General features: G+C 36.6%; 1 protein-coding gene across 1 annotated transcript; it reads left to right on the forward strand.

The window, feature by feature from the left end:
* Positions 1 to 1,377: 1,377 nt before the first annotated feature.
* Positions 1,378 to 17,196, forward strand: LOC115976917 (nuclear pore complex protein NUP214-like). Its single transcript, XM_031098474.1, has 15 exons — positions 1,378 to 1,920; positions 2,393 to 2,561; positions 3,692 to 3,832; positions 5,157 to 5,281; positions 6,082 to 6,194; positions 7,618 to 7,757; positions 8,349 to 8,514; positions 8,685 to 9,747; positions 10,036 to 10,188; positions 11,919 to 11,976; positions 13,022 to 13,155; positions 13,239 to 13,363; positions 13,610 to 13,955; positions 14,546 to 14,738; positions 14,836 to 17,196. The coding sequence occupies exons 1-15, from the start codon at positions 1,504 to 1,506 to the stop codon at positions 16,947 to 16,949; spliced, it is 5,457 nt and encodes a 1,818-aa protein (XP_030954334.1). The 5' UTR covers positions 1,378 to 1,503; the 3' UTR covers positions 16,950 to 17,196.
* Positions 17,197 to 17,460: the final 264 nt, after the last annotated feature.

The following is a 17,460-nucleotide window of genomic DNA, read 5'->3' on the forward strand; positions in this document are numbered from 1 at the left end:
CATAATCTACAATCTTGTAATGCATAAGTTATTCAATGGAATTCTATTTCATATGAAGATTGTGAAGCTCATCTTATAATGTATAAATTATATAACATACCATGATAGAAATTCATCTATAAATAAATTTATTGCCCTCTTCATTCTCTAACAATAATGATCATATATATTTTCATACAATCACTCAAACTAGTTAATATGATAAAACAAAGCCATACAAAGTAGCTTTTTATGTTGAAGACTCTTGTTATGTGGTTGGAAGAAGCACAGACTTTTTATTGAACACACACACACACACACACACACACACACACATATATATATATATATATATATATCGATACAAAAAATTGTAAATGCCTCATGCATTGCGTAGACCTGCAACTAGTTATGATAATAACCAATCCATTAGGGAGGTAAAGTGCACTAATATAAATTTTAAACTCATGTTATCCAATAACAAATGTTATACATGGTCAATGAAAAACAAGTCATGTAGAACTGTTTTATGTCATTTCCTTATGCCTTTACACTCTCTAGTCTTTTTTTTTCTTTTTCTATTTTTTATTTTTTATTTTGCGAAACACACACTTTATTCTTGATGTTTGATTGGGAAATATGAGAAAAATGTGATTTTTTTATTGTTTGGTTTTAGTGAAAAGGGAATGAAAAGAAAATGGGGGGTGGATGAAGTTTTTTACCAAGACCTATTTTCTTTCCTTCTAAATTGGCAAGACAAAATGACATTAAAAGGAAAAATATAAAATTATCCTTACTTTTTTATTACTATACTTTTAATAATAAAGACTTAATTGTAATTTACTCTCTATCTTTCATTTTTTTCCATCCCCTCTACCAAATATACACATGATGGAAAACACAAATACTTTCAATTCTCCAATTTTACCATCGTCACAACCAAATAAAGCACTCCAAACGCCACTACCATCACAAGTCCCACCTGGCGGCCACCATCGTTACCACACCATAACCCCCATGCTATTACTGCACCAGTAACTCTATTCACCACCACCACACCTATATTAAATATTGATAATTTGATTAAAATACTAAATACTTATAGTAATTTTGATTTTAAACCTTAATTTTTAAAATTGTTGATTTAAATCTCTAATATTTGACACCATTTCCAATGTTGTAATTTCATCCATTTCAAAATTTCAATTAGTGACATGGACCTTGAAATATCCAAAAGAAATACTAACTAGTACTTTTTTCACAAACATTTTTTTCCTAATTTCCTAAGCTTGCATTTTTCATAATGATAGCGTAATAATAATGCAGCTAGTTTAGTAATTCGTAGCAATGACGCTAAGTGTGTGTGTGTGTGAATAAACTGTTTACCTCTCAAAAAAAAAAAGTGGAGCGCTTTTTAGGTCAGTCCTCACTCACTCTTCCCGCCCAAATCCCAAATCCCAAAACCCTCTCTCTCTATCTCTCCATTCTCTGCTAGCTTAGCTTAGCTAGGGTTCTTCAACTGCAATGGTCTCCATCGATGAGATCAATACCAAAATGATAGAATTACAAGACGAAGTTGAAGGCGAATGCGTCAACAACACCGACTTCTACTTCGATCAAATCGGCGAACCCCTCCCAATCAAACCCTCCGATTCCGACCCCATTTTCGATCTCCAAGCCCTTCCCTCTCAGCCACTCGCCGTCTCCGAACACCACCGCCTCATCTTCGTCGCGCACTCCGATGGATTCTGCGTCGCCAGAACCAAGGACGCTATCGATTCCGCCAAGTCCTCTCCTTCTTCTTCTATTCAGGAATTGAGCATCGTTGATGTTCCGATTGGCAAGGTTCACATCTTGGCCCTCTCCACCGATAATTCAACCCTCGCTGCCTCTGTTGCTTCTCATATCCACTTCTTCTCCGTCTCTGCGCTTCTCAATCAGGTAATTCGCTTCAAATTCCTTAACACTTACATGCCTAAATTACAGCTTATTGTTTCCGATAATGCACTGGTGAGAAAGCGCGAGATGATTTGAGTAAACGGGAACGAAAAAATAACATTAGTAGAAGCAGTAAAAAGAACCATGAGCATTGGTCAATGTAGCCATGTGTTTGAATTCAACTGGGGAACCTAAGGTACTACTTTCACCTAAGGAACTGTACCTAAGTTTTGCTCAATAGAACGAGTGCTAACTAGTAGGATCCATAGCTGACCGCAAAATTTTGGGAGTAAGGCTTTGTCTATGTTGTATGTTTTAGAATGCCTCTTGGGGTTCCATCTAAATGCATTTGTTTACTTCAATTTGTATTTAAGATTGTTATTCTCAGTGCCGTTTGCTATGGTATTCATCTTGTCATTAACTGAACTGAAAATTATATTTTTGTCAATTTTCATTTCCACTACCCATTATGCAGGAAGTTGAACCATCTTTCTCTTGCTCTGTTGATGAAACGAGCTTTGTAAAAGACTTCAGATGGAGAAAAAAGTCAGAAAATTCTTATGTTGTTCTTTCGAATTCTGGGAAGTTATATCATGGAGCCGTGGATGGCCCGTTTGAAGAAGTAATGGATAATGTTGATGCTGGTATGTGATATTTAATTGACTTTAATTCTCTGATATGGTTCACGTACAGTTTTCAGTAATTACTCTATCAGACAAACACTTGCATCTTTGTCTCTCTAACGAATATGCTACATTATTATCATGGGAATGCTATAATGTTGCTATGGCTTTCATTATTTTATTGTAATCTGCAAGAACAAAAGTTTTGTTTTTGTTGTTTTTTAATTATTATTGTTAATTTGTTATGAATAGTTTTTTCCCCGTTTGAAAATGGGAAAGGCAAGACAAGAGCAGTGATACAAAGTCTGCCTACTGAAAGTTTGTCTAATATCTACCACTTAAAACTGACATGCAATATAAAATTATGCCTGCCTACTAAAGGTTGAATCTAAAAGCCGATGATGATTTATATGGTTTTCATATCAACATTATTGAAGGTAATGTGCAAAACTCTTCCATGGTCAAGTAGGCTGCCAGGCTCACCTGTGTAGTAGCATTAAGTCAAAATATAATTGGAAGTATTATCTATGATTTGTGATATTTCTTATTGGAGTGTGTTTGCTCCTTTTAAGTGTTAGAGCAAGATTTATTGGAAGAGTGCTCTTTGTTTTTACCAATGATAATGAATAGGCACTTAGTGGTGTTGCTTTTTTAAGGGGTATCCAAAAGAGAGCCCTTATTTTCTATGTAAAATGGTCCTCATAGACATCTTATATATTGCTAATCTTAGAAATTTTGGGATATATCTGGAACCAATCAATGATTTCCTGGGAAATGTAATTTCAATGCTGGACATGAGTGATAGCTATCATCCTAGGGCCTCCGCATTTTAAGAGACCTGACCTCTGTATTTCATTGCATTTTCTACATAAGTCAATATGACACTTTTCCCACAGCGCAGTACTGGGAATCACCTATCCCAATACCTTTTGAACTTTAAAGAAACCTCTGGATACATCAGTTACCAAATGAACAAGTAACAAATCGTTGTCCAATCTTTACATTAAAGCTATGCTCCATAATAAAACTGAAAAATTCTCATCTTTTGGGGCATTGATTTATAGCTCCAGCTTATATGGTCCCCCCACCCCCCCCAAAAAAAAAAAAGTTGTATAGTTTCCATTGCTAATTAAGTTTTTGCTTTATCATAGTTGAATGGAGTGCAAAAGGAAAGTTTGTTGCTGTGGCAAGGAAAAATGTCCTTAGCATTATGTCCTCAAGATTCAAGGAGCGGTTCTGTATGTCACTATCATTTAAGTCATTGATTGGTGATTCTGACTGTAGTGCAAAAGGTATGTTCCTTATTTTTAGTTGAAACTCCCGTTCATAGATTGTTTCCTTAGGTTCTGAATGCAATTGCTTCTGCGCCCCCCCCCCCCCCTCTTTCTGATTCAGTTATTATTTCTGTATTTTTTTTTTTTTGTTCAGTTTATACAGTGACAAGAATGTCCTTGTAGTTTATGCCTTGTCAGAATTCCTTGCATATACATATGTCTTATTCTTTTAATTTTGTAGCATGTAGACTTTGATGGTTGGTATTTGTCAAAGGTGGCAAAACAAGTGGACTAATTCTTGGGAAATTGATTACAAAACATGGAGAATAAGATGTCCATTACCTGAATTGCATTGTCAATACATTTTGTCCTGCAGACTGCTGATTGATTTTTTTTTCTTCTCCATTTTTAGTCAAACTCTGCATGCAAACTTGATTTTTCATGCTTTTCTTTTTCAAACTAAATGTAGCTTAGAAATTTCCTTTGATTCTTGTGTGCTTGTGGAATTGGATAAACCCTTAAATCTTTAGAGCTGAGTTCACATGTAAGTGGATGGAAAAATGATTCTGCCTTAGTGGTGAGGGTGTTCCTAAACAAAGCTGAGTGATGAATGAGGGTTTGGAGCTAGTATGAGTTTATACTAGTGATTTATCAAAAACTCAGAATTAGTGTGTAGTTGCCTTGATTATTCCTCAGGTTAGTTGTTGTTTAAAGGTTTTGTTTGCTGTGTAACTTCAGTTGTTGATGAACATAACATGCTCAATTTTTTTATCGAAACCATGACCTCACTCTCCTCCCCATTCTTTATGGTGTGAAGAGGTTCCACTTCCCATTTAATCTCATTGGCTGATGCTTAATTTTGACGTCTCTTGTTAAAGTATGGCCATTCTTCACATGTGGGTGAATGGAATAGTGTTTCTGCCTTAATGTTGAGGGTGTTCCTAAACAAAGTTAAGTGATGGATAAGGGTTTGGAGCTGGTATGAGTTTATACTAGAGATTTATCAAAAACTCGGAATTAATATGTAGTTTCCTTGATTATTCCTCAGGTTAGTTGTTGTTTAAAGGTTTTGTTTGCTGTGTAACTTCAGTTGTTGATGAACATAACATGCTCAATTTTTCTATCGAAACCAGCACCTCACTCTCCTCCTCATTCTTTATGGTGGGAAGAGTTTCCACCTTCCATTTAATCTAAGCTTATTGTCTGATGCTTAATTTTAAAGTCTCTTGTTAAAATATGGCCGTTCTTCTTCTTCCTTTTTATCTTTTTTGATATTTTTCTTTAATTTTTTTTAACATTATTAATCACTGAAACTAAAATATATCTTGAATAATTGCACCAGTGGATTCTATCAAGTGGGTTCGTCCAGATTGCATTATTCTAGGATGCTTTCGACTTACTGCAGATGGCCAAGAGGAAAATTACACTGTCCAAGTTATCAGAAACAAAGATGGCAAAATTACTGATGTTAGTAACTTGTTTCTGGATACTGACCAAAATTTTTATTTTAAGATTTGTTTTGTTTTGTTTTTTTGTTTTTATTTATTTTAATATAAGATGAGTTAGCTGTGTGTATTTCCTTTCTGCTGCTTAAGCTTTTGTTCATTACAATTGGGTTGCTGTAAGGGCCAATATAGTGGCCAAATTCATTGTTTGGGAAAGTAGAGTTACACTCAAATATGCTTGTCTTTCAAGTTGGGTTAAATAATTTCCATTAAAAAAAAGTTGTATTAGATAATAATGAAAATCATTCTTGGGTTGAAATTTATCTACACTCATGTTGTGGTGGAGGCAGTACCTAGCTCTATATGTTCAGTATACCTTTCTTACGGATGTCAAGGGTAGGGCTGCAAAACAAACCCCCCCCCCCCCCCCACTACCTTTTTTACCACTGCAAGAGGGTGTTGGGGTGGTGGTGCTGGAATCTCACAGATGTCTTCTCTAGCAAAATTTGGAGTTGAAGGATTTTGATTTTGTGATCAACTTTTTTACCTATTCATGATTTATAATGGGCCAATCAGGTTTTCAACCCCCCAAAGACTTTCTTATAATACAAGTAACAGAATTAGGGCACTAACAGGGCAACCTTGTTGGCATGCCACTATTGAGAAAAATCTCATGCACTAAAATGTTCAGGGACTGCAAATTGTGGTGTCCCCAACTCGTAATGGTGCTACATGATAATAGCAGTTTTGAAAATGTTTTGTATATTCTTAGAAAGTATCTACTGTTGTTTTGAACATTGTTTTGTGAAATCTTTCTTGTAGGCTTCTTTTGAGCCAGTTGTACTATCCTTCGATTATTTGTTTGAAGGTTTTTATGATGACATTTTACCCTTTGGAACTGGACCGCACTTATTCTTGAGCTATTTAGAACAATGGTATGTGTTGTTAATTTCATATCTGAAGTTTTTTTTTTTACTATTTGACATTTAGAATTAGGGGGAAAAAGTACTTCCCCCCTCTATTTTTGGGGTAGTTCACAATTCCCCCTCTCATCTTTGAAACCAACCAATTTTCCCCTCTATGTTTGGAAAATGAGCAAATACCCCAAATCAGTTACTTTTTCAGTTAAATCCAATGGAATCTTTTCAAGAAGTTATTAGTCGTACACCACAACGAAGAGAAATTGTTGAAGATTGCATTGTTATTTTCTTGGATTGCATTTTTAATCATTGTGATTCCGTTGGATTTAATTGAAAAAAGTAATGGACTGGGGTATTTGCTCATTTCCCAACCATAGAAGGGGAAATTGGTTGATTTCAAAGATAAATGGAGGAATTGTGAATTGTCCCAAGCATAAAGGGAGCAAAATGCTTTTTCTTCCAGAATTAAATTATTCAGATTCTTTTCCTGATGCTGTTAACTTTGACTTAATATATTGATTATTGAAGCATGCCAAAATTTTCACCAATTCAGCTTTTATGGACTTTATCCTGCATCAATCAAATAATTTGGAGTTGGTCTTGCCCATGAGTTGTAGAGAATGCACAACTATCAATCCCCCCCCCACCCCCAACCACCTTCCCCTCAAAACAAAAAGGAAAAAAAAAAAAAAAAACCAGGAGGAACATTTTTTTTTTCTTAACCAATTTGATTTCATTGATCATTGTCATTTTGGAGCTTAGCTGTGTTGTACATCTACTACACATCCTGTGTGCTTGATGCATTTTCCATTTTGTTCAATAAAACTTATTATTTACTGTTTATCAAAATGGTTCTTCCTAATCAAGAAAATAGTTACACATGGAATAGGAGATTTTCTCCCTGAGGTTTAAAAGAGGAGAAAATTAGACTCAAGCCAAACATGCCAAAATCTAAAAATTAAAAACTACCCTCAATATATTTTTAACGAGAATGTAATTCAAATTTTTTGCGAATAACATTCTGTTCATGAGAGAGTTTGTTGAAAACTGGAATTTTTGGTTGGATTTTCTTGATTAGTTACAGAACTCATGAATATCACCTTTTGGGGTACTGCTTGTCACTGAGCCCTGGTTGTTTAAGCTTGGTTTCATAAGGGTCTGTATACAAGTAATCATTATGATTGGACATTTACTTTATTTTGTTTAGGCTGAGCCCTTTGGTTCATATTGTTTCTGAGTACCATTTTACATCTCAGTTTATCAAAATTGACCATTTGCTTAAATTTCCTTTCCTTTACATTTTTTATTCACAATTTTATACGCTACATATATTTTTATTACTTTCTAATGAGTATTCATTTATATCAATTGTAATATTACCATCTTATTCTATCTCGGAACGGTGATGGCTAACTTTTACATTTGTATGTTAGAACAGTGAGCTCGCAATTACTGCTAACAGGAAGAATACAGAGACGCATATTGTGTTTCTTGGTTGGTCACTAAGTGATGAGCTCAATGAAGTTGCAGTTATTGATATTGAACGAGAAAAATGGAAACCGAAGATTGGGCTTCAAGGTGTATTTTAGACTAAGAGCAAATAAATAAAGTGATTATTTCATTTTACATGATTCTTTTTTCCAATTAGGAACTATTAATCTGTCATATTTAGTTGTATATCCATTACATAAAAATTCACTTTCTACTAGGAAATTTGAGTAGCCTTTCTAATTCTTTAGGAACCCCCAAAGTCTTCTATTTATCCTCTAAAATGCTAGATTACTTGAAGATCCTACATACACATTCGGTTGCTGCTACTTTAAAGTCCATTGTTTTTCTGAGCTAATGTGTCTACTCCATGGCCCTCATCATAGTGTTTAAATGACTGATTATTGCATCTATGATTAGGATTTTTGTACTGATATTTACTAGCGTAAATGGCTTGCTAACCCAGTTTCTTCAAGTGCCTTGCTACTTCTCCATCTTTCTTCTCTCTCTTATACTCACACACAAACAATCATGCACAATTACACACAAATGCACAGGTGTGTGTATTCATGGGTGTTTTGTGTCTTGTTGGCTATTTATTGGATTGACTTTATTTATGTTTGTTTCAGGACTGTGTTATCTTTATTTAACTTAAGTTTGCTCATACGGACATTGTTTCAGATAATGGTGATGATAATTTGATCCTGGGGCTTTGTGTCGACAAAGTTTCACTCTATGAGAAAGTCAAAATCCAACTTGGAGCGGACGAACGTATAGAGCTCTCACCATATTGCATTCTTCTATGCCTTACTCTGGAAGGAAAGCTTGTCATGTTCCATGTGGCCAGGTAGTTCTCTGTGATGTGAGGTCTTTCACATCTCCCTTTGTGTTAATTATCATGAGGCTCATTTGTTATCATACAAGTTGGTCTCTAACTACCTTTGAGTGGCATTGATTCTACAATTTCTGTGCTATGTTTGTCTATATTCCAAATTAAATTAAGTTTTTTTTTTTTAGTACTAGAGAAACTGCAGTTCCACCTGCGGTTATTTCTGCCCCTTCTGAGGAGGAAGATGAGGTAGTGGATACTCATGCAGCAGTACCTGTACAATGTGATCTATCAAAATCTTCACTTGGATCGGACAAACCAGAATCAGAGCATGTGTCTTTGGGTTTTCAGTTCCAGGAGGGGAACAAAAAGGAACTTAACATGAAAGGAGTTGGTGAGATTCTTAAGAGAACTGATCCAAAGCCTTCTGATTCAGTGTCTCCGGTTGTTGCCAGTCCAGTATCCTCTAATGACAGTTTATTGAAGAACCGGAAAGTTGAATCCCCGCTAAATTCATTGTCCTTTGAAACTGATAGACAACAAACTGTCTCTGTTACAAAGCTGTTCCAAGACACAGATGGTCAACCAATACAGCCTTCCAGCCAGCAAAGCACAAAATTAGACCAATCATCTAATAAAGCTTCTTTTAACATGGTTAGTGACTTAAGCAAGACCGGAACTCAAAAAATTGGATCTGACCCTGCTTTTGGAGTAAATAGTCCAGCTGATATCCCTGGGCAATCAGATCATAAGAATTTATCAAATAGTGTTGGGACAAGCGAGGAGTTTCTAGGAAATATTAGATCAACTAGCTTACAGAGTGCTTCATCTCAGTCACGGTCAAGTGGAAATTTTGTCTTTCCAAAAGACAGTAATTCAAGATCCTCACTTTTTCCTTCTGGTTCTATTCAAGGCAACCGAACTGAAAACTCTGGCCTTTCTTATGGCGCTTCAAATGTTTCTGGAGGCCTAGCTGTTAAACCTTTTCATTTAAAGGATTCCACCGGTACATCAACTTCAGTAAATTCTTCTGTTAGACCAGTTCAGATTGGGGGACAGAGAACTTCAGTAGGGGCAGGGAATATTGAATCATCACCTTCTGTTCATAGCTTACAAACGTCTTCACAGGAAAAGTTTGCATTGGGAAAGTATGGCAACCATAATGTTCATCCTTCCAAGGAAAATTATCGGACTCAGCCCCCTTCAGCCATGCTGAATTCTGAACCAAACTCATCAAAACAATTTGGAAATGTAATGTTCATGTCTTATTTCTTTCAAATTTGACTAGAATTTGAGTAAGAGTTGAGAGTTAGCATTAGGGGGTAGCATTTTTTAAGACTAACACAAATGCTGTCCCAGCTATGACTAAGTTAAAGGTTGATTATGCTATGCTAATATGTTCACAAGTATGATAGGACAACCGTGCTAACTTTTTAAAAAGTTTTGGGATAATAGTCTTATTCTCAAGTCTAATTTATTTTTCTATCACCCTTTGGAAGACCCAATTCCTCTTAGTGTTCCTTTTTCTCTTCACTCCAGATAAACGAGCTGACCAAAGAGCTTGATGCACTTTTGGAATCTATAGAAGCCGAGGGTGGTTTCAGGGATGCCTGCACCATCAATCAGAAAAGTTCAGTTGAAGCATTGGAGGAAGGCATGAGGACCCTTTGTGAGAAATGCGGAATATGGAAGGTAGTGTTTCATATTTGACTCAATTTTGGTAGGTGAGATCGTAGAATGTTTTTTCATTTAAAATCTAATAAATACAAAAGGCATATCTTTTCTATTTTATTTTTATATTTGCAAACTAAAAAAAAGGTATAGAAATATGTCAATTGGATATATATACATATAAGGGCATAAAGGTAAAAACAGACATTTTCCCTTTCCCTTCCATTTGCAAAACAAAAAAAGGAAATATATCTTTTCTTTTTTTCTTTCCATTCCTCCCTATATCCAAGCACACCCAAGGGAAAATATTTTTCTTTCCTTTTCCTTATCCTTTCCCTTCTCTTTTTGTAGGTGAAACCAAACACATTTTTAAAGAAGAATATAATGGGAGAGGAAAAATTCTCCAGTCTTGTTGTTTCGATTAGACCTTAAGGGAGACTAGCATTTGCAAGATAAAGTGAGATGGCAGTGGCCTAATAAAAGTCAGCCCAAACCTAAGAACAATTACGTGGGAATGATTTAAGGAAAAAACCTCAAAGTAAATTAAACACCCCCCCCCCCCTCTTTTGTTGGGCAGCTCTGGGATTTCTCTGAATCCCTTGTTGTGTAGGTTTTTTCCTCTGATGCTGGAGGTGGCCTTCCCGTTTGGAAATAAAAATTTTATTCATACAAAAAACAACCCTCCTCCCAAGAAACATGAATGCACACCTGCTATGACATCAATTGAATTTACATAGTTGTCAACGATAACCTTCCTTCTTAAAGTGGATGGGCATAAATAGAAATGTCAATGCCTTTACTCTAATCAGTATTTTTCAAGGGAACTCTTGGATGGTTACCCTTGTTACCATTTACAAGAGAAATGCACATATTTCACTTTGCTAAAAGATTCCTCGACACTTTTAATTTTAACTTGTATTACACCCCAGTGAAATTGAAAATAATAAAGTGAAGCTGGTGAGGGAGTTTGATAAGAGTAGCATCTTTCTGTAAAGATGCTTCTCCAAAGACCTAGCCACACACACATACAACCCAAAGGTCAGTCAGAACATAACATGTAAAAATAATTTTATTAGGCAAAGAATCTCCTAGAACTGGTATGTAAAGGTATTCTACATTGCTATTCATGTAATTAGCAAAAGATTGCAAGTATAGTTCCTTCCTAAGACCCATGGCAGTAGGCTTAAGCTATACAACCAGCTGGAAATATCTCAAAATACTTGTCTCATACTACAACTGGAATGAGGACACTTTACAAATGATCAAGTTGTCAGTTGTGGTGGTAAATTTTTGGTTTCTCTCAAAATGGGTATGAGTTTTCATGAGTTGGTGAATTGGTAATCATTGAAGCAAACTTCTTTGCTGACTTCTGGTAGTTGGATCTGGGCTTTGCTAACTTATAAAAAAAAGTTGGATTAGGGCTTTGCTGAATAGAATAATTTTCCTTTTCGTTTGTTTTGCTCTTGATGGTATTGTCTCACATAAACTGTTCTTCCAGTTTTCTGACTGTACATATCACAGTGAACATTTTCCTTGGGTTTGTAATACATTGTTCGTAGAGCTGTTCATATTTGGTGGATTAGTAGCTATATAATTTTGTTTGTGTGTAACTTACAATAAAAATTATTTATATTCAACTTGTTTGAATTTTAGATAATTTCCTTTTTGGTATTACATATATGCTTTCTGTTGCTGTAATTCTGAAATTCTGTCACTGATATTTGAATTTTGGTTTTCTCTGGACTTTGTAGAGCATAATGGATGAACGACTTGTTGAGATCCAAAATCTTCTTGATAAAACTATACAAGGTATTGCTCTGTTGGAAAATGTATCATTGGAATTAACAGTATTTTATTTATTTTTTATTGATTTCAGAACCTGAAGAGAGATATATTAGATATTGTTATAACATCAACTAGAGGGGTCCTGGCAATAAGCTCTAGCTCAAATGGCATCTCTTCCTCTTGTAAAGTAATGTGGAGGGTGAGATCATGAATTCAAGATCCATTAGGAGATTGTAATTACCAATTAAAAAACAAAAAAGAAAAATAGGGGTCCTAGCATGGTCAAATCTAAGGTTCTCACTATCTCCTAACAGTACAAGTGCATTTAATGCAGTTGTATTACAGTGCTGTAATATTTTCTCTAGCACACAGATAAATTGTGTGGAAGCTTGTGTTAGAGATGAAATTATGGTTCTTGAAAATTGTGATATGGAATAATGATGGTAGTGTATTAAAATGGAATTACTTGGCAAAGAGTATGTCAAAAACATTGTCAAGATGTGAAAAAAGTTCAAGGAATGTGTCATAAAGTTTAAAAATTTCAACACACTGTCAAGGAAGTGGTTTCTCTGAAACCTTAAATGAGGTTTCCCATAGTATCAGAGTTGAGAAGGCCTGAGGTGGACTTTGCTCTGGGGAGAAGAGATTAAGGTGGACAATTAGCTATACCTATTAAGTTCTTGGTAATTGATTGGTCTGCACCAGTTTGCTTGAAATTCCTTATGACTTCCACGTTGATGTTTAATGAGTTCCAGATACATTAGGCCCTTTACAATTATTACTCTATAATCATTTTTACAGTTTCTTTTAAGGACTGAGTTAATTTTATGTTATTTATTTTCCTTAGATAAATTACATTTCCTCCCATGAGGTTTTATGAGGTAATAGAGACCTACCTCTATTTCGAAATGAATGTCCTGTTTAACTTTTAATTTGTGTGGAACTTTCCCTTCCATTAAGCACCATTGATGTAATTTGAAGACAACATCATCCTATAAAATCTCAATACCTAAATTTCTCGTTTGTTACAAATTGATTTAACTTACTGATAATTGTCTGACTGACTCAGTTTTGGCAAGGAAAATATACATGGAAGGCATTGTTAAGCAAGCTTCTGATAGCCGATATTGGGACCTCTGGAATCGCCAGAAGTTGAGTTCTGAACATGAGATGAAGCGTCGTCATATATTACAAATGAGTCAGGTAACCTATCAGTTTTTACACTAGACATAGACGTTTACTGCCTGAGTTTTCAATAAAATTTTGTATCTTTCTCCCTGTTCCAGGATTTGACCAATCAATTAATTGAATTGGAAAGGCATTTCAACAACCTTGAACTCAATAAATTTAGTGAAAACAGTGGATCTCATGTAGGTTGGAGAGCTCAACAGAGTAAATTTAGGCCTTCAAGGTATGATAAATGCATTTTGTTGTCTTTTGTTTAGGAAATACAATTGAATTCATCCTACTTCAATGTAAATTCCAAATTTTACTTCCAACTAAAGAATGGTCAAGTTATCTTCACAATCGATCAATATATTGTATACTTTGAGGATGCCAATAGCAGGGTAAATTCACAAGGCTATTTAGTTTTAGCTCTCTGAACCTAAGTGGATTAATTTCTAATTTTTGCCTAAGTGACACATTCTTGTTGCAGACAGACTCAGTCCTTGCATAGTTTACACAGCACAATGAGTTCACAATTAGCAGCTGCTGAGCAACTTTCTGAATGTCTGTCAAAACAAATGGCAGTTCTAAATATAGGAGCACCTGTAAAACAACAGAATGTAAAAAAGGAGTTGTTTGAAACAATAGGGATCCCCTATGATGCCTCTTTCAGCTCTCCAGATGCAACAAAAGTTAGTGATACCCCTTCAACTAAGAAACTCTTGCATTCTTCTGGTTCTACTGCTGCTAAAGATGAGTCTCGGAGAAGACAATTGAGTGCTATGAAGAGTTCTGAACCAGAAACAGTGAGGAGGAGGAGAGACTCATTAGATCGGGTAATATTTCCTGACTGTTTCTATATTTTGTTTCCCAAAAAATTAAATAAGCCACTTTAAGCATTAAATGTTGTACTCTTTGCCAATTGATGCTCAGTTTTAGAGCTCAACTTGGTCTGGCTGACGTTAGTTAGACTTTGAAGGCCAAATGTTTATCAAATTTGTGAAAAGAATCTGCTGTTGTTATTGATGTGATTGACTTGCATATTGTTTTATCACTAGTTATATATAGAGTTTGTTTAGATTATTCTGCTTGTATTTGGTGATTTCCTGAAAAGAAGAATAATAGAACATCTCTCTTCAGGTGAAAAGCATTAGAACTGTTAACAATGTTATACTTCTTGTATCGTTTTCTATCTATCAAGGTAGACGTATTTACATGTATGCACTTAGGGATATGTAGAATGAGGTGAGAATCTCTTGAATAGATAACTCAATCCTCTCATTTCTCTTAATTTTCCGAACTTGGGTAAAGTTCAAGTTAATTTTAGCAAGTTTCCCAAGCAGTTATGTGTAAGAAAATCTTTGCTTCTCACCAATTAGTGCTGAACAATCAAACTGACAAGTTTGTTCCGATAACCTGCATGCAGAGTTGGGCTAAGTTTGAACCTTCAAAAACAACTGTTAAACGGATTCTTTTGCAAGAACACCACAAGGCAAGCATGAATGGGTCATCCTTTCTAGTGGATAAGCAGCATTTTAACCCTCACATACTTAATGTTTCAGCAGCTGAGCGCCCACTGGTTCGCATAACCTCTTCACCCTATTCGTCTCAAGACAAAGGTGAACCAAACTAAGTGAAAACCACAAAGTTTTTTTGACTTACGGTTAGAAGCTTAATAAGAAACTGTGGCTGATCATTGCTCTTCTATTTGAATAGTGTATTCTGCAGGCATTCAGGATACATCTACAAAACAAGCCTCTAAGAACCCAATTCAATTCACACGGGCGAATGAGCTTCCAGCACCATCACAATCTGTGGGGCTAAAGTTTCCTACATTGCAAACAGACAATGTTTCAGCATTGTCATTTCTGTCAGCGTCTGAATTTTCACCTGTAATAGGAAAAGATCGCACGAGGGAAACTCGTGATATCACCATAGGACATTCCTTCAGCGAAATAACTTACAATCCTGGTTCAGTTCCATTAAATGAGGCCAAGTCTATGGTGCAGTCTGAAACTAACCAACATCAAAAGCCATCGATATCCACAATGTTCCCCACACAAACAGTGTCATTGCTGAAGAAATCCAGTGAAATGTTTAATTCAAGTAGTAAAGAAACTACGCTTACTTCCACAATTGGAACTATTAAGGATAAGGCTTCAACTACAAAAAGTTCACTTTTTGAATCTGGAGAAAATTATGACTCTCCATTCTCTTCCACATTTGGTGTTTCTGCAGTGCCCACCCTGAGTGGAAAATTTCAATTGCCTGCAGGCAAAAGTGAGCCCGGTGAAAATGTGTTAGTTTCTTCTACATCCTTGGTACTTTCAGCTCCATCATCTCCAATGATCAAGTCGATGACAGCTCCTCAATCCTCATCAGCTACTCCAACCTTTTTATCTTCAATGCCCCTGAGCAGACATTTCACCACTTCTAATGCAAGTGCAGATGCTAACCTAACAGTGCCAACATCCTCATCATCAGCTTCCCCTTCTTTAATTACCTCTTCCTCTGGTTCCTTTTCCCTGCAGGCTTCTAAAACATCGGTGCCCTTATCTACTCCAATATCCGAGTCTCCTAAAACAGAGCTTCAACCTCCTACAGCCAAATCTAGTTTGAAAACAGATAAGGATGCTAGTAAACAAGTATCATCTCTGCTGTCTGAGCCTCCCAAAGGTGAAATTGAATCGAAGCTTGAACCTTCAGTAACAACTGACCCTACAATTGAAATTTCAACTAGTCTGACATCTGGAAGCCAGCCCAGTTTCGGTAACATGGCAAACCCTGCACCTAATGTGACATTGAATGCTCTACCAGCACAGCCATCTACTGCACGTGTTCTATTTCCAACATCACTCCCAACTTCTGGAAGCACAACTGGAGAAAAGAATGAAAGTTTGGATGTTGCAGAAACAGAAGAGGATGAGATGGAGGAGGAGGCTCCTGAGACAAGTAACATAGCAGAACTTAGTTTGGGAAGCCTTGGTGCATTTGGTATTGGCTCAACCCCTACTGCAACTGCTCCAAAATCAAATCCATTTGGTGGTCCATTTGGTAATGCATCATCAAGTCCGATGAGCTCAGCATTTGATATGACGGTTCCTAGTGGACAGCTGTTTCGTCCTGCATCTTTTAGCTTCCAGTCTCCCCAGTCTTCACAACCATCTCAACCAACAAATTCGAGTGCATTCTCTGGTGGTTTCAGTACTGGAACAACAGCTCAAGCTCCAACTCAAACTGGGTTTGGCCAGCCAGCACAGATTGGATCAGGACAGCAAGCACTGGGATCCGTTCTTGGGTCTTTTGGACAATCAAGACAGATTGGTACCAGTTTACCAGGTACAGGTTTTGGATCTCCCAGTGGTTTTGGTGGTGGTGGCTTCACTGGCATTAGTTCCCCTGGTGGGTTTTCAAGTGCTGCTACTGGTGGTGGCTTTGCTGGTATATCATCTACCGGTGGTGGGTTTGCTGGTGTGGCTTCAGGGGTTGCCGGATTTGCAAGTGTAGCTTCAGCTGGTGGGTCTGGGGGATTTTCTGGTGGTGGGTTTGCTGGTGCTCCCTCAGCTGGTGGTGGATTTGCCGGTGCTCCCGCAGCTGGTGGTGGATTTGCCGGTGCTCCCGTAGCTGGTGGTGGATTTGCGGGTGCTCCCATAGCTAGTGGTGGATTTGCCGGTGCTCCCGCAGCTGGTGGTGGATTTGCCGGTGCTCCCTCAGCTGGTGGTGGATTTGGGGCTTTCAACAGCCAACAAGGAAGTGGTTTTTCTGCTTTCAGTGGAAGTACAGGAGGAACTGGAAAACCTACCGAGCTCTTCACACAGATTAGAAAATAGTTTTATTGGGTTATGGCTAAAAACTCATAGGAAGCTTAATTTGATCACAAAAGTCTCATTCCAAAGAAGGCAGTTACTTGACAACCACCTAATTGTGGTAAATGATAGATTCATTGGGTCATTGGCTTTTCATCTTATCATGATATGTGTCATAAGATTCCGAGTCATGTACATTGATATAAACTTCCAATAGGTTAAAGCTTTTTTGTTTTTGTTTTTGTTTTTTTTTTTTTAAACACAAGTGTAGTAGCAAGTAGCAATTCTAACTAATTTAGCTGCTCCGAAATGTGACTGGTGATTGTTCCCCTTTTTTCCTTGCATGACAGTACCTGTACCGAAGGAGACCATTGCAAAGTCTGGTGATGAGCCATGTTGTTTGGTAGGATCAGTAGTAAGTTCAGTGTACGCTTCTCTAATGTTTCTTATTGATGGACGACCAAAACATGCATGGTTGAAACGTGAGCCCGTCTGAATGGGAACAGATCAATTCATTTATTCATCAAAGTTATAT

The sequence above is a fragment of the Quercus lobata genome, chromosome 1 (assembly GCF_001633185.2).
Source record: "Quercus lobata isolate SW786 chromosome 1, ValleyOak3.0 Primary Assembly, whole genome shotgun sequence".
NCBI lineage: Eukaryota > Viridiplantae > Streptophyta > Magnoliopsida > Fagales > Fagaceae > Quercus > Quercus lobata.